At 43.7% G+C, this 17,403-nt stretch overlaps 2 protein-coding genes across 7 annotated transcripts; one reads left to right on the forward strand and one right to left on the reverse strand.

Moving 5' to 3' along the window:
• Nucleotides 1–169: 169 nt before the first annotated feature.
• Nucleotides 170–11,806, forward strand: IFT52 (intraflagellar transport 52). 6 transcript variants are annotated; one of them, XM_054218354.1, is made up of 15 exons: nt 349–477; nt 713–882; nt 1,475–1,562; nt 1,829–1,958; nt 2,801–2,876; nt 2,964–3,035; nt 3,869–3,995; nt 4,994–5,149; nt 5,992–6,078; nt 6,770–6,838; nt 7,597–7,751; nt 8,784–8,871; nt 9,981–10,089; nt 10,598–10,743; nt 11,329–11,806. In XM_054218354.1, exons 4-15 carry the CDS (start codon nt 1,877–1,879, stop codon nt 11,374–11,376), a joined length of 1,215 nt encoding a protein of 404 aa, XP_054074329.1. In that variant the 5' UTR covers nt 349–477; nt 713–882; nt 1,475–1,562; nt 1,829–1,876; the 3' UTR covers nt 11,377–11,806. The 6 variants fall into 6 exon arrangements, with proteins under 6 accessions (XP_054074324.1, XP_054074327.1, XP_054074329.1 ...); XM_054218355.1 differs by having other exon boundaries at nt 396–477; nt 735–882; XM_054218349.1 differs by lacking the exon at nt 713–882 and having other exon boundaries at nt 170–477.
• Nucleotides 11,807–15,345: 3,539 nt separating this feature from the next.
• On the reverse strand, nt 15,346–17,094 carry LOC128916720 (uncharacterized). Its single transcript, XM_054218737.1, has 2 exons — nt 17,064–17,094; nt 15,346–16,144 (listed from the first exon to the last, which is right to left on the reverse strand). Exon 2 carries the CDS (start codon nt 16,096–16,098, stop codon nt 15,346–15,348), a length of 753 nt encoding a protein of 250 aa, XP_054074712.1. The 5' UTR covers nt 16,099–16,144; nt 17,064–17,094.
• Between the last annotated feature and the right edge of the window lie 309 nt (nt 17,095–17,403).

Here is a 17,403-nt window from a genome sequence, read left to right on the forward strand (position 1 = left end):
TGGCCGGCGCGCGAGCAGCCGGGGCCTCCCGCCGTGGGGCCCGTCCGGTGCGCGGGCTCCGTTGTCCGTCCGTTCCCCCCCGCCCGCCACAGTGGTACCGTCCGGCCGCTCCCCCAGTGGAGCAGGCCATGGCAGCGCCCTCCGCGCATGCGCCCTTGCTGCCGTCCCGTTGCCAGGCGGAGCGCGCCGGGTAACGGCCGCTGGGCCTGCTCTCCCCGCCGCTGCGGCGGGCAGGGCCCCGACCCGGCCTCCGACCCCGGCCCCGCGGTTCCCGCCGGGGAGCAGGGGCGTGGGAGGCTCGCTTGGCGTCCCCAGAGCTGGCGTCCTTCGGTAGCCCACCCCCTCCCCGGGTAACCCTATGGAGAGTGGCCTGCGGAACGCCATAGTCTTCAACGCGTCCAAAGGGGAGGCGTTCACCCTCGCCAGCAGCTACAAAGCCTTGCGGAAAAGGCTTCGCGGTAACTGGAAGATCCAGAGGTGAGGGGCGGGTTTTCCAGTCCCTCCCGGCAGCTTGCCCGGGAGCGCTGGGGCGGGAGAGGGGCCGCCTTTCCGCGGCCGGAGGGGCCGTTACCTGCAGGGCCGAAGTCGCACCTGGGCTCCTCGCAGCTGGTGGAGGAGAGGCCTCCCTCAGCCCAGGATCATAGAATAGAATCATAGAATGTGTTGGGTTGGAAGGGGCCTTTAAAGGTCATCTAGTCCAACCCCCCTGCAGTGAGCAGGACATCTTTAACTAGATCAGGTTGCTGGGAGCCTCATCAAGCCTGGCCTGGATGTGTGGATGCGCCTCACCTCCCCGTCCTCACCTCCGCTTCCCGAGAGAAGGGGCCGCGGCCCGGGAAAGGAGTCAGGGCACCCGCGGTCCCCGGAGAGAGACTGAAACTGGTTCGTGGTCTGCATCCAATACCCAGAGTGTCTTGAGTGGCTGTCGTAAGCGAACATCTCTCTTGCATTGACTGCACTCTGTGGCATTAGCTGTAATTTCACTGTCGGACGCTGTGCATAGTTGTCTTTGGAGCTTTTTGTTGTTTTATCTGTGGAACAGACAGAGCATAAGTTATAAGGATAAAAGTCCTGATACAAGTTTTTGAGTCTGTCTTGATTTAGAGTTTAGGATAAAAAGAAATCACCTCTTGTAGATATTATATTGTTTATCTGTCCACTACACAAAAACAGAAAAAAGAATAAGAGGAAGCTCCTCAGGTGCAAAGTTTAATAGCAGCTATGACAGTTTATACCAGTTCTGGATCTGCCACAGTACCTCGTTAGAGGGGCTTTACTATTTAATGGGTTGAAATGTGTAAGGGTTATTTTCACTGGAACTGTCAACTTTAAACTCAGAAAAGGATGTGAAGTGACTGAAGTGATTGCTTTGTGTTTATTTGCTACTTCTTAAAAAAAAAGAAAAAAAGGAAATTAAGTTGTGGTTCAGGACTATATCCAAGAATAACACATGTCTTTATTAATCTATTCATAGCTTGAAAGATGAGATCACATCTGAGAAACTGTTTGGGGTAAAATTGTGGATTACAGCAGGGCCAAGAGAAAAGTTCAGTGCTGCTGAGGTAAGAAGTCAATAATCGTTTGCAAATTAGTCACGTTTCAAGATCTGCTTAATGTGAAATAGAAAAGAACATCACAGAGGAATATGGAATAGTACTGCTGTATGTGAGTTTACACTAATTGAGGTTTGAGTGCTTTTCTGATAGGATCATATTCATTGCAAGTAAATGGAATCATTTACTTTCCCTCATCTCCATATAACTTTCCTGCAGTCTTGTGTGTAGCTTCTTTCACATGTATTTTTTTCTGGATCTTTGCTGTCTTCTAGTTTTCAGTTCTGAAGAAATTCCTGGAGGATGGTGGAGCCATCCTGGTGATGCTCAGAGAAGGCGGAGAGACACGATATGGCACAAATATTAACTTTTTGTTAGAAGAATATGGGATCGTTTTCAATAATGGTAATGGGTCTCACTAATAACTTTTATTCTTCTGTTGTCAACAAAACCTAAAGAGCGGGTTCAGCCTTTGTAGATAGAAGCCAAGCAGATCCCTCTCACAAAGTCCCTGTTGGTCGAAGAGGTATTTCTTCTTGAAACCTACAGGTACATGGCAGAGTAAAACTGAAGCACACAAAGGCTTTCCATGGAGACAGTACCTTGATAACAGCTCGGCCATCTCCATTCCTTTGCCATAGTTGTCAATTTTAATGGTATTTACTAGTAAGAAATAATTCTAGTGGCATTTCTTGGTTAAAAACCCTTTCATTTCAGACATTATTTCCATGTTTTTGCATGAGTTGAATCACTTCATGCTCTCCCTGAATAAAGAGTGGCACTTTTCTTTAGCAGATCAATAAAATGCCATTCATTAAGTTTTTTTTCTGGCAATGTGGGGAAAAAAAAAAGAAAAAAAGAAAACAACTATGTCTCAGTGTACATAAAATGTTTTTAGGGTCTTTGGTGGCATTTCTAGACTATGCCTGTTTTTTGCATCAGCAGTATTAGATTCATCGTGCTTTTGGAAGGTGTCTAAAAAAAGAATTTGAATTTGCTTTGCAGAAGACATGGAGACGTACTCATTTTTATTTGAACTTGCAAATATTTTCCTGTTCTAAATCTGTACGTCCAAAAGAAAACAGTAGAGAAGGCTGATCTGAATTCTTTTGGGAGCCCCATGCCAGCTTTGTGGTGTTAGAAGCAAACACTTAGGAATTCTGAGAGCTAAACTCATTTTTCTTTGCTATATCTAGCAGATCGATTGGCTAAGATGTAAATTTCTTTATTTTCTTGCTTTGTTCAAGATGCTGTAGTACGAAATGTGTATTACAAGTACCACCACCCAAAAGAAGCATTGATCTCTGATGGAGTTTTGAATAGGTAAATATTTGGGGTATATAAATCTTTGCAGTAAACTCTTAGAATCCGTATTGTTTTCAGTAAGTTTTGCTTTTCAACATCCTGTAGGGGAATCAGTGAAGCTGCAAGAAAAACATTGCTTGAGACAACAGATGAAGATGGAAGTGGACATGACTCACAGTAAGTGTTTTCCTTTGAGGAAGCTAATGTGAAAAGATTTAGAATAATTCGGAATTAGCAGGTTTGCAATCTAGCAGGAGCGTGTTGTGCTTGTGTTGAGGTTTTCTGATGTATTTCTTACATCAGCTTCTTGCTCCTCAAGGTTCTATCGGGAAAGGAGAATGTGTTTAATAACGCCTGATAACCAATAGAGGAGCAAGAGTGAGAGGTTTTGAAGGGAATTACTACTCTCCTGACCAGATCTGTTTTTGTCCCTTGTCTGTGGATGTGAATTTGATTAAACAATGTAAATATGAATAACCTCTAGATAGTAAGTGGTCTGGCTGCAGGCACGAGCAATCCTACATCTTTAAAGAGCCTTAATCCAGGGTAAGATAGATATTTACTGCAGTTTTTAGCTTTCCATCTATCTGTGCTGCAGAGGAGTGAAAAGGCGTCGAGAAGAACGCAGCTTTTCAGTAAATAACTAGAAATGTTTGTATTCTTCCTTGCAACTAGATTTTAGACTAATAAATGGCCATGTGGTCGATTACAAGGAAAAATGTAAGTTTAAAAACATTTTATGTAGTTTTGTTCCAGAATATATATTCTTCTTTGAGTTAACTACCCTTCTCTCGGATACAGAGTGTGCATCCAGAAATCAAGTGTTCTTTGTTCCTTATTTAAGGAATCCGGAAAAACCTGTAGAAAGAGACTAAAATGTCATTATAACGATCTGAATGTTTGAAACCGTGCCTCTTGGCATTCCGCAATTACGGTTGGTCACATTTTATAAATATGTCTGGCCTACCTGATATGTGCAGGTACTTATGGAGTTCCCGTATTTCCTGCAGAGCGCTCACTTTTGTGTATCCATTTGGTGCCACACTGAATGTGATGAAACCAGCGGTGGCTATTCTGTCAACGGGATCTGTCTGCTTCCCGCTCAACAGGCCTATTCTTGCTTTTTATCAGCACGAGGTATGATTCTGCGTGTAACAAACCCTGCATTCTCCCCCTGCCCCACACGGAAATTGTGAGTGGATTTTCTGGGAGTACTTACAAACCCACTGCTATTTTTTGATGCATCTGCAAACTCCAGATGAGCCTAGTGACTCCTCCCTCTTTTATGGAAAACTTCTTTGCATGGGGTTTAGAGGAGAATTAATTTGATGGTCAGCACAGATTATATATTTATTTGGTTGACAAATAGATATTTTTAGTTCTTTAAAGTTGGGTTGTTTTTTTTCCCCACTGTTTTATTGATCGCTCAGTAAGAAAGGTTATTATTAGCTTCATAAATATGCCATACTGAGTTAAGGAAGAGGACTATCACTTTGGAAATAGTAGATTTTTAAGTTATCTTACACGTCCAACCCTGTCAGTTTATAAAAAACTCTAGTAGTGCTTTATGGGTACAAAGAATTAATATTGTTATGAACATAAACACATTGACACATTTTTACTATGTTGATTAATCTGTAACACTACTGTGTTTTTTGATATCTTCATTCCCCCATATTGTAGCTGAAATAAACCCTATAAATCAAAGCAAATACAGCAACGTGAGGTGAACTTAGAGTTGCACTTGCTGCTCACGTTTTATCTGCAGCTGTCAGAGTAAGATATAATAAAATCCCTCCACCCACACAACATTTGCACATAGATCCAATGGACCCATAGACTCATGCCTAACTTTGCACACGTGATGTGCCTATTTATGTGGGGTCTCATGTGCTTCACCTAATCGGTATGGAGAGGAGCGTTTTTTTTTTTTAAGAATTATAACAACTAAATTAAGCAGTAAGGGAAATCCATATAACTTGCTTGCACTTTCATGAAGTGTGCTGCATGGATTGATCACTGAAGCGTGATAGGTTTGTGCTGTGGAAACAATTACACATCATACTGATAGTTCTTCATTTGATACGATACCATGACATGAGCATCAAATAGATGGCATCATTTTTCCTATCTAGCTCAAGGAAGTTATAGACACAAGGGTAGAAGATGAAGCCAGAGACAGAGGTTGTCTCCCAAGCAGAGCAGAGAAACTTAGTAGAAGGAAAACAAGATCTCATGGAGAGAAAGAGAGATATGGTAAAGAAGAGCAACAGAAGGTGAAGGAATGGAAAGTAAGAGCAGAGGATGCTACCTAGTTATGCTATTGTGGGTAAAGCACGTAGAATTCAGGTTAAAACCTTGCAAAACATGGAACATCAGAAATTTGTTAAACAAACTGGAGCTTTGTTTGATGTATCTTCAAATTTGTTACAGCAGTATCCATTGTTATATTATGCTATGAGTTTCACAGTTGGTGCAGGGAGCATTACAGGTTTCTTGTTCTGTTGAAAACTGACCATTTCTTATGTGAAAGGATTAAGGGGTAATCTTAGAGAAGTATTCCAAAGATGTTTCATGAATGTGTTTTCATGCATGTTTAATTTAGCTAAATTAAAATATTTTGCATTTTACTTTTTTATCTTACAAATAATAAAATTACCAGACTCTTCTCTCATTACCTGATATGACTACGTGCTATATTGACATGCAGGTCACTAGCCGCTAGGTTGACATTCTGAACACGGAAGAATGGGTTGCAGAAAGTTACTAATGCGTTCGCTTTTCTTTTTCGCTTGATTGAAAAAAAAAAAAGAGTGTTCTTTTTCTGCAAAAATAACCTAAGTGCAGCTGGTTTTGATTATATTCTCTGTTTTTTTTTTTGACTGCCAGCCAGTTGTCTGCCTACTCTTATGAAATGCAGATCAGTATTTTTAATAAATTTATGAACCTTAAAAGCATATACACCTACGATGCTGCTGTGCTCTTGTGAGCTTGCGAAGTTTGAAACTTCTTTTGTCACTACTTATTCTGAAATTTCATATTTCTTTAAATCACTTTGTAATTAGCATTAACAATTGCCTCTAAAACTGTGATTTTGAAGGATTTTTTGCTATATTGTATTCTTTGTTGGTAGAGTCAAGGTGGAAAGATGGCAGCGCTGGGATCTTCCCACATGTTCAGTGATCAGTATTTAGATAAAGAAGAAAATGGTAAGATCATGGTAAGTTGTTTGTTTTGGTTTGGTTTTTTTTAAGTTTTCTTAGTGGATATCCTCATCACTTGCAAAGCAATCCAAGTTCACTGGCTTCGTTTTAGAGCAAGGCAGCTATGAAACGGATTCAGTATGGAGATTCTAACCCAATGCTACCATCCTGAGGAATTTGTTAGAGCACAAGTAGCAGGAAAGAGTTTTTAAAGATATAGCTTATTATTTATGTTACAGGACTCTGAAAAGCTTTTCCAACTTCTGTTTGCTACTTTATTGTTTTTAAAAATTTAATATTCAGTAGGGGATTTTTTTTTTTGTTTACTACTTTTTCATAGCTTCCTTAGCCCTTGATTATGGCTACATGATTAATAATAAACGTTTGCATATGTAGCTCCTGATACCTGGAGATTGTAATGCGCTTTCCAAAGTGGGGTATGTAATGTTGTTATGTGTAAGACGGGGAGTTTCCTGCTGAGGCGTTCCTGAAAGTGTGTGCCTCATACAAAGTATGCTCATTGCCATGAAGCATTGGTTCCAGATGTAAATACAAATAAAGCTTGTATTTTCTCCCCAGATATTCTTTGATTTATTACCTTTTTTTTTCTTCCTTTATGCTATGTTATTTAATAGATTTAATATGAATGTTTAAGCATTATAATAGATTACTTGGACCCTCTAGAAATTAAGTCTTGTCCTTCTCCAGGATGTGCTTTTCCAGTGGCTCACAACATCAGATATCCATTTAAACCAGATGGATATGGAGGACCCTGAGGTAAGAGAGATCCATCACGAGGAAGTAAGTAATAGTGTGATCCAGCAGCACAGGTTTTGGCAAACCATGTATTTGGCACAAAATGCTTAACAGCTACATGGATGCTGTTGTTGTTGCAGACCCTTTATTCAGGGTCTGAGATTGAGTAGACAGATGGACTAGGCATAAAAAAAATAATGGCATTGTATCTCTGTCAGACTTGGATTGCTGTTCATTAGCAGACTTCATTTGTGAAAGACTCTTCCCAATTTGCCCATCTGTATGAGATCATTTGCTGCTCCAGCTTAATAAGTTTCCACTTCGCTCTGAGTCTTCGGACAAGAGGAATGTCCATGAAGTGAAAGCAGGCTTTCTGTATATGAGTGGGGATCAACCTGTGTATCAACTTTAGTTCTTTTTTTAACAGATGTATGCAAATACTATTTTTATTTGGGAATATCTGTGTTAAAATTGTATATTCTGCATAAAAAGAATTAACGGTCTTGCACAGTTGACTAGTAAGCTGTCTCTTAATTTTAAAGAATTAACAGAAATCCAGATAGAATGTCCATGTGGTGAGTAGCTTTATAGCTAATAGAATAGAGTTTGCACAGTCTACTAATGTAGTAAGCTGCACTGCAAATGGTCATAGCTGATAAAGAGGGAAGTAATTATTTCTAGATGAGATTTTAGGTGAGAGATAAACTAGAAAGAGACTATGTCAATGGGTTGGTCTTTTTAAATCATAGGTGTGTGTACCTCTGTGTGTGTGTGTTCAGATTTCAGACTATACCATGCTCCCAGACACAGCCGCACTGTCTGAGCAACTGCGAGTCTGTCTGCAAGAAGGAGATGAGAACCCAAGAGACTTCACAAAGCTGTTTGATACATCCCTGTATCAGCTGGATACAACTGCCCTCCCTTCAGTTATCAAGTCAGCAGCTGTGATTTATTGATTTATTGATTTATTTTTCCATTGTGCATTCTGCATTTTCTGTTTGTGCTTAACTGTGTCTGCCTAAGAGCAGAAGAGGCTGAGCTATAGGCAGCATTCTGAATATGGAGATACCAGAAGATTGATTTGCGCAGTGTGACAGTGATGTTTTTCCTTGCTTCTTGTCTTAGCTGTAGTTTCTGACATGGTTTTCTGTTTTTTTCTGACTATTGCTGATTGAGTGGCCTGATACTTTTAGTGTAACTGTCTGCAGTTATGTTGGGTACTTTGTGGAATGATAACTGAGAGCTCGTTGTTCTTCCACTTTTGAATTACTTGGCCTTTACTGAAGCTGCATTTCATTCATCTTTGCATTTACCAATAATTGTGTCTTGAGATTTATCTGCTGCTCAGTTTTACGAGTTTTGTATCACTAGCGGCTTTGTCCCTCATAACGCAGCTGTTACCCACATCATGTATGAACACGTTGAGTAGTAGCAGGCTTAACACAGATTCCATGAAACTCCACTCTGTTGTGGACACTCTTTCTTCTTACTCTATTCTTGTATTTTTGCTATGTGAATTCATAGTGGGATCTCCCTTCTCATCCCATAACAAGTAACATTTTAAAATAGCTTTTGGTTATGGACTTCCTGAAAAACCTTTCTGAAATCCCAAGTCTGCTCTTTTTGAACGGGATCATTTTTTCCTCATGCTCATTCATCCCTTTAAAAGTTGCTTGAAGAGGTGTGACATCCTTCTCTTCTACCATCTTATATATCCACCTATCATTATCTTCTTCTCTGTCATAATTTTAACTAATTTACTTGCTGTAGAAGTCAGTTATTATTGATACCTAGTTCTCTGGGGTCCTTCTAAAATTAGACATCGCATTTTTTTAATGCTATGACTGTGCATAACGTTGACCCTGGTGTCTTCATAAAAATTCATCTCTATAGCCTTTATGGCATGCAAGTGGAAATGGATGTTGTATCGTTTCTTGTCTCATACTGTGTCTTCCTCCGTGTGCAGAGCTTATGAACAGCTGAATGTGAAGCATGAACCCCTCCAACTCATCCAGCCTCAATTTGAGACTCCGCTACCTGTCCTCCAGCCAGCTGTGAGTACATCTTCTCACTCATACAGCACACGGAGAATCCTTGTGTTTCATGTAAAACCTCTGTGTGTCATTTCCGTAGTCCTTTCAAAAAAAAAAAATAATTGATAAATGCTCTTGTAATAATTAGTCACTTGGGAGTTGAATACATTGCAGGGATTATCGTTTAGGAAAGAACACTTATTTACACTTTTAAAGTTTATCAACAGAGCTTGAAAATGTTCCATCTGGTACCGTAGGAGAATACCATCTGTATACAAGCCTTCAGCTGCGTAGCTGCTCCCAGTCTGGTGAGGTGCTGGTTCCACCTTCACTGTGCAAAGAGAACGTGGTATTTCAGAAAGCAGCAGTGCTGTAAGCAATACACTGGCTGCTGCCAGGGGAGGAGCCCATCTGTCCTGCTCTTCCATCTCCCATCTCCTTTAGGGAAGTAGAAAGTGGAGCGCTGGCCTTTTATAGCAAGGGCTGGCCAAACTTTTACCAGCAGAGACTTGGGCTGGCAGCAACAGCACGTGCTACAGCAGTGTCAAACTTATTTTGAAAAGCAGGTATTTTTGAGTATCTTTGAGTTTTGCCATCATGGCACCATCCTTCTTTACCTCGGCCACTGAGGAATCGTCACTGGGATCCTTACAGCTGCAGGGGTGCAACTGAAAGTAGTGTCTCATGTGCTGCTCTTTAAAAACACAAGTCCAGCTTGTGACATAAGTGGTGACTGCATGAAAAAGAAAATACCTTTATCAGAATTAACACGAATACGTTTCCAAGGTGAACTCTTATGGTGAGCTTAGTACCTCAGCTGTCTCGGCTGTCACCTGGGTCTCATGGAGAAAAACTAAAGCCAGACAGCAAATGCAGTGTGTCTAGTTATGATGCTAGCTGATAATTCTGGCATGCTTGTGACTAAACTCTTTTGGAATATTCACCTATTTTTGCAAAATACAAGCAGAATTTTTAAAAAGGTGTACCTCTGTACTGTGGTCTTTGGAGTTGCTTTTTACTTTATAAACAGTTTCTTCAAGTCCAGTGTAAGTCTAAAATGGTTGTCTGGGAGATCTGTAAAGTGTAAGAAAAATATTTGGCAATAAACTATACTAATTATTCTCTTCAAGGTTTTTCCACCTGCTTTCAGAGAATTGCCTCCTCCCCCTCTGGAGCTGTTTGACTTGGATGAAACTTTTTCTTCTGAGAAAGCTCGTCTTGCAGAGATTACAAACAAATGTAAGCAGAGCAGGCTGATTGTTTACACATTTATATATAAAGTCCAAGTTCTTGGAGGAAAATTGTCGTTATGTTTAATTTTAAAACATGGGCCTCATTAATGAAAATCCACTGGTCTCGTCCTGGGCCAAGAAATTGGAAGGCCTTGGAAATCGATAACATGACTATGTACCATGACATTTTGTTTGTTACATGACATTTTATTATGTTTCTGCCTGCTGTTTCCTATATCATGCATAAACTGCTTTGCACAGTCTTGCTGATTAATTTTGCATCTTTTTATGCTTTGAAGTTAAAATGTTAAGATTATTCTAAACACTCCTTAAGTCTAATCAAGATGAGAAAGTACTAGCTGCAGGAATACGTCATGGCTAGTCCACTGAATTTACTTGTAGGATTTAACCTTCCAGAATGCCAACAGGAAATGGAGCTTTGTAGTAAGTTTTTGCCCAGCTGATACGGATAGGTGTGATATTCAACTGCTTTCTTCCTTGGGATGTTTGTTTAGGTACTGATGATGACCTGGAGTTTTATGTACGAAAATGCGGCGATATTCTAGGAGTAACAAGTAAACTCCCAAAAGAGAAGCAAGATGCCAAACATATCCTGGAGCACATCTTCTTCCAAGTGGTTGAGTTTAAGAAACTGAATCAGGTATTTTTAATTACAGAATTGCGAGTGAATAGTTGGTGGTATCTGCACTGGGAGCGATATATCTTTGTAGCAGCCACATTTGTCACAGGCAAGAGGTACAGTGATGTGTTAAGACATTTGTTGTGTAATAAATTAGACCAGTGAAGTGTAATCCAGAATACTTAACGACTGTTAATCTGTATAGAATGCGTAGTGCTCAATTTATTAAGTCTCTCATTTATTTTAATTGGGGGATTAATACATGCAAGTGTAGTTTTGGTAATGTCAGCTCAATATGGTTCATGAATGGTGCATTGTGTAACAGCAGTGTGCCCTCATGAATGTTCACAGTGCTTGCTAACGCTAAATGTAGACGTGAAACCATGAAACCAGCTGTATTACTCACAGGCAGTACTGTGTTGAAATAATTCTTTATAGTAAATTTGATGCTTCAGAGTCTGTTTGGAACATACTGGCACATCAGCTGTTTCTACTAACAAGTATTCCCTGTTTCTCAAATAGTCTAGATAAGACAAAACCCTGCCATTTCTACCCTATTGTTAAAATTCTTTTTTTTTTCTTTTTTCTCCTTTCTCCTTTCCTAAGGAACATGATACTGACACAAGTGAAGCTGGATTCCAGAATGGTAACTGAGACCTGGCTTTCCCCAGTTTGAGACAGACCTTTTAGTAAAAACGTACTTTTCCATTTTTTTTCAGCCTCTGTGTTTGGTATACTGATTGGGACCATCTCAGTAGTTCACTGAACATTCGGGTCATTTCTGTGTAGTAGTTTGGATAACTAATGCCTTTTTGAGGAAGTGCTTGTATTTTGCAAGCACTTTCCAAATATTTTCCTATTTTTCTACTTCTTTATTGAAACTGTAATTTTGTAATATATGAAAAAAATCTTATATTAAGAAAATGTGGGTTTGGTCTTTCTGGCTCCAATATCATTTTCTTGCAGTAAGGCTTACTGCCAGTTTTCCTGGTGTACCTGGAGTCCTTAATTGCACTGTGGGAAGACTGTTGTTTTGTGAACTGTGGAAAAGAAAATACAGCAATAAACACAGGAGCTGCTGAAATTATGTCAGACTGTCACCCTGAGGCAGTCTCCTTTTGTCTCTCTGCCAAAGAGAACCAAGGAGAGGTGGGTTTGTTACTGTAGAAGGAAAACATTTCTTCCAAGGGAGGCAAGGAGTCAAAATCAAGCAATAATGACTTTGTTGCAGATTGCTGTCTCATATAAGATTGGAAGTACATAATTTTGAAAAGAAGGGAGGGCATTTGGGTGAAAATGACTTTAAGATTTAATGGATCATTATTAAGACAATGTGATACTGTGCAGAAACTCAGAAATATTTTTACTTACAGTTATTTGATATCTAGCCTATTCCCAGAGATAGCGAGCCTAGATAATGCACAAGAATAATGAAAATTCAAGTGAAATTAATTGACCACAGAATGTTGAAGCTCAAGGCACAGCAAAAATAGAGCCAGGGAGTGGTGAGTGGTGAGAAGAAAAGATCTGTCAACATCATTAACACTGCGTGTCTGTGTTGCAAGGACTCTTTTTTTATATCAACACTGAGATTGCACTTTGACATCCAAAAAAATTTGTATTTAATCTGACACCCAAACTGTGAAGCTTAAATTCTTCCCCAACTCAAGCCTTCTCTGCAGACTTTGTGCCACCTGTGCTTTATCTTGCTCTGCCATGCCTTTTTAATGTCAAAGCTGTTTTTTCCAAAAGACCTGTTCATCTTTCATCCCACAAAAAGTCATTTCATTTTACATTGCTTTATGCTTTGGGTGACAGCTTGGCACAGGTTTTTCTAAAGGAGGTGCCCCAAAACACCTGCAAAGTTGCAACCATTTCTGCTAACATTTTATTAGCACACAGTATCTCTTCTTCCACTGCAGACATTCCTTTTCCATAGCAGCATGTTTGAAATTTTTAATTTCCTCTTTCACTTATTTTTCTTTAGGGCATGGTTGTGTTTGTGACACAGAGTACTTTGTACATTCCAGCTACAGATTTACACAATAAGCTTAATCTTTCCTCTGCAGTATCAACACCAATCAGTCAACCGGCACAGACTGCAGTTGAACCAAACAACTGTGCAATCCTCTTCCTAATTATAGATCTGGTTTGTTCCCTTCTGCAGTGTTTATACTTCAAACTGTAAATACATTCTCTTTCTGGGCCCTTTTTCTGAGTTGTTTTGTCACCTGTTCCTGCTGTTGTAACATGGTTTAGAAAAAAGTCATCTGAGCAGAGGGAGAATACAAGCAGCACCCTGTTTACTGTTTGTCTGTGATGCCACTCTGACAGCTGAAGCAAAAGAACAGATTTTTTTTCACTGAATGGATGCTTTTTTGGCTAGAAGCTCTAGTGTGAAATGTATGTGGAAGCAACAGCTTGCATCTCTGTCGAAGCTGTTCCTTTGGCCCTCTAAACTGTTATTTTGTAAATGGACATGCTTACTTTGGTCATGGGAATATGGTATGCTTAAAGTTTATGGCTGATTGCCATAATTTTGAGGTGAGGGCTTTCAAGAAGTGAGGCTCAGCCACTGTAGGGTTAGGCATGCAGCTAGCCACGGGGTTTATATATAAATGAAATTATTGCTGTAATTTACAAAAGTTGGCTCCAAGCAACTGTTGCTTTCCCTGTTTTTGTCCCTGCCCTCTCATGCAACATGACTTCTCATCCTGTAATCCATCCCTAACAGAAGAGGGGGGAGTGTATAGTGGTTCCTCAGCAAACTGTAAATGCCCTGGAAGGCTGGTTTTAACGAGTAATTCTCCATGCCTTTGTGTCTGCTGTAAGCAGCGATGGGAGAGGGGAAAAAAGGAAGGGGAGCAAGTGGCTGTGGAAGGTGGGGAGCTCTACTGGGAGAGCAAGAAAATCGGTAAGAGGGGTGGCTGTGTTCCTTTGATAGAATCAGAATCGTTATGGTTGGAAAAGACCTTTTAGATCATCGAGTCCAACGGTTACCCCAACGCTGCCAAAACCACCGCTAAACCATGTCCCTCAGCACCACATCTACAGGTCTTTTAAATGCCTCCAGGGAGGGCCACTCTACCACTTCCCTGGGCAGCCTGTTCCTTTGACAACCCTTTTGGTAAAGAAATTTTTCCTGATACCCAATCTAAACCTCCCCTGGTGCAACTTGAGGCCATTTCCTCTTGTCCTATCGCTTGTTACTTGGGAGAAGAGACCAACCCCCCCCTCACTACCCCCTCCTTTCAGGGAGCTGTAGAGAGCGAGAAGGTCTCCCCTCAGCCTCCTCTTCTCCAGGCTGAACACCCCCAGCTCCCTCAGCCGCTCCTCACCAGACGTGTCCTCCAGACCCCTCACCAGCTCCGTTGCCCTTCTCTGGACACGCTCCAGCATCTCAATGTCTTTTCTGTGGTGAGGGGCCCCAAACTGGACACAGTGTTTGAGGTGGTGCCTCACCAGTGCTGAGTACAGGGGGACCATCACTGCCCTGCTCCTGCTGGCCACGCTATTCCTGACACAGGCCAGGATGCTGTTGGCCACCTGGGCACACTGCTGGCTCGTATTCAACACCCCCAGGACCTTTTCTGTTTCCAGCCACTCTTTTCCCCAAGCTTGTGGCATTTGTGGAGTGGTTGTGACCCAGGTGCAGGAGCTGGCACTCAGGCACGTTGACCCTCACACCACTGTCCTGAGCCCACTGGTCTAGACTGCGTGTCCCAGGCCGTGGGGGTCACACAGCGAACCCTCCCGCAGCTCTGCCCACGAGGCTGAGCTCCTCCAGCTGGGACAAGGATTAAAATCCTGCATAAAAGTGTAAAATGGGGCTCAGGACCCCCCCGTCGCCTTCCCCGGCCCGCTCCCAGCCTGCTTTTCTCACGGCGTGCCAGAAGAGGGATCCCCAGCCCAGCCTCGCCGCCGCCTCCCGCGGGCAGCGCCGGGCCCGGCCGGCCCCGCCATGGCCCGGCGGCGGGGGCCGCGCTCCCGCAGCCTTCCTTCACCGAGACCTACCCGGGACCCTCAGCCAGGTAACGGGGGAGGGCGGGCAGGCGGCTGCCGCGGGGCCCGGCCATTTTGCCGCGGCGTCTCGCCGCTCCTCAGCCAGCCGCGACGGGAGGCGGCCGGGCCCCCTCCCCTGGAGCTCCGTGTCGGCAGTAGGGCCCCCCTCGCGGGTGGGGAAGCGCCGGAGGCGGCTGTTTTACCGGCAGCTCGGCCTGTTTACCTCGGCCCGGCTGGGGCTGGGCCCTGCACCCGTGTGCGGCGGAGCGCAGCCGTGGGCCGGGCGGGCAGAGAGCAGAGACCACAGACAGAGTGAAATTTAAATCTTTATTGCATTAATACAAAAGACAGAGACCGCGGAGGGAGGGGGGGGGGGGGGCAGCAGGGCTTGCTGCTCAGCTGGTGCTGGCTTTCGAGGCTGCTGCCACCAACAGCCGAAGCTTCCTCCACCCAGCAGAGGCGTTTCAGCCGCCCAGGGCTGGAGGATTGAACCACCATGCGGTCCACCATGCGGTGCCACCAGCCAGCGAGCTCAGGGCAGGAGGGCTTCATCCTCTGTGCTGCACCGGGGGTGGCAGCCCCCTGCCCCTCCACAGCACAGAGGGTCCCCGTCTGGCAGCATCACAGAGCCTGATGGAAGAACACGGGGACAGGCTCGAGGTTGCTCGGCTGGGACTCGGGGGTGGCAGACCTGTGGATCAGCACGGGGTGCCTCTTGAAGGCTCCAGGCCAAGCCAGAGGAATTACTACAGAGGTCTCCAGGGATGACGCATCTGGTTTGGAGCATCCCAGTAACCGTAACTCCTCAGTGCTCACATCAAGGGACAGGCTGGTATCCAGGGGGGCTTTTATTGATGAGATCTCCCAACTGGGTGTAGGCATCTTCCCAAGGGTTGAGAGGTCGCCAGTGAGCTCGATGCTCTTGGAGAGCAGGCTCTCCAGCTGCTTGGGCTGCTTTTCTTTCTTGCATGGCGTGGAGGTGTTCTGCGATGCCACGTCCATCAGGCAGCCGGCTCTGCTGGGGTGCTCACAGGGCAAACCGGACAGGTCAAAGGCAGCCTGGCTGTGGTGGGTCTTGCAGAAGCAGACAAGACTGTGGTCGGAGATGCCCTGGGTCAGGCTGTGCAGGTCAGTCTTCACACAGCTGCTCAGAGACTCTGACTGCTTGACAACACACACAGAACTGCCTTTTGCTGCATTGTCCAAGTCCATGAGAAACTCCCAGCTGTCTGGTTTGGAGGCATTGCTATTGTCTACGTAATAAGTGCGAATGGGAGAAGAATGGGCATAGCTGGAGGCCCCAGCCACAAACCCATTATCCAGGACTTCCTTTATGGTCAGGATGCTGGTACCGTGCCTCTTGGTGGACAGCATGGTGCAGAATCCCACCACTGTCAGGCTTATGGAGACCAGGATGTCCCTGTTAGAAAAAACATGCTATTGCTCATTACTGTTCATTAATGAGTTGCAAGCTTAGAGTAGCTGAACTGATCTGCTGCAGAATCCCGTCTCAGTCTTGCTTAGGAGAGTAAGGAGCTAAGTGGGATCCAGGACAGGTTGGTGGGCATCCAGCCTCTCATTGTCTTCTAGATCAACACAATTGCACCAAGGCCTGTTTATTGCTCAGAGGTCATCACAGAGCATCCCTAGAGTAGTGTTTATTCAGCCTCAGCTTGTATACCACTACTTTTAGCTTTGTACCCCTGGGTGTGGAAAGTCTCAGTAAACCTCTCCATCTGCTCACAGTACTAAGATGGAGCTGGTTTTCCCTGGAGGTACAAGACACTTTATCCATGTTCCTTGAGTCAGAGGACCATTAGGGTCCATTAACCAATTAAAGTTGAGTCCTTTTAGGATTCTAAAGCTGGTCTCTGGTTAAGATGGGAGAGCAGCTCTTAAGCTTAGCTTCAGTCCCACATGTGGTATCCCCCACCTGTAGGGTCCCACCACCCACACAGGGCACTGAGGAAGGTCTTTGGAGCCTTCTACTCCATGGGCAGGAACTGCCTTCATGCTCCCCCTCCACCCAGGAGGGAAGTTCTCACCGCAGGCTCAGCCAGCGGCTGCCTTCCTAGAGGGAATGGAGCAGGTCAGGGAAGGGGAAGGCATCTCGTATGGTCTGAAGCCATTTCTTACACTGAATGCATTAAAAGCAGAGATAAAAAGCTAGTAGATTTACTACAAGAGGGGACTGTATGGTCAGACTAGAAGGAAAGTTTTCTTTAAGAGATTTAAATACTCTTTTTTTTCTTAAAGATAATTTAAATAAGTTAGTATGCAAGAAGTACCAGGGAATAACAGGCATGTGCTAAGAGGATAGACTAAAAAGCACTACTTACCTTCTGTAGAGATCCCCTTCAAGATCTTGATCCTTTTTTGCTAGTGTTACTTACGGCGGTTTTATAGTTCTGGTGGTTAATTAACAGGCTAATTTCCTAATTAAGCTAGTTTGGGAGAGGGTGGGGTCTTTGTCTGTTCCCTTTGAAGCGCAGGGGCAGTGACTGTGGGCCGTGGGCAACTGCTGGGGGCAAACGGGGTCCTGCCAGGGCTGGGGTGTGTGTTTGGCCGGGCAACCTGGAGAGCAGGAGCCGTGGTCCTCTGCTGTGGGAGGAGGAGGGCACACGGAGCTTTCCTACCCAGGCACAACACTTGGGGAGGGTCCCCAACAAGGTGACATGT

The sequence above is a fragment of the Rissa tridactyla genome, chromosome 12 (genome assembly GCF_028500815.1).
Source record: "Rissa tridactyla isolate bRisTri1 chromosome 12, bRisTri1.patW.cur.20221130, whole genome shotgun sequence".
NCBI lineage: Eukaryota > Metazoa > Chordata > Aves > Charadriiformes > Laridae > Rissa > Rissa tridactyla.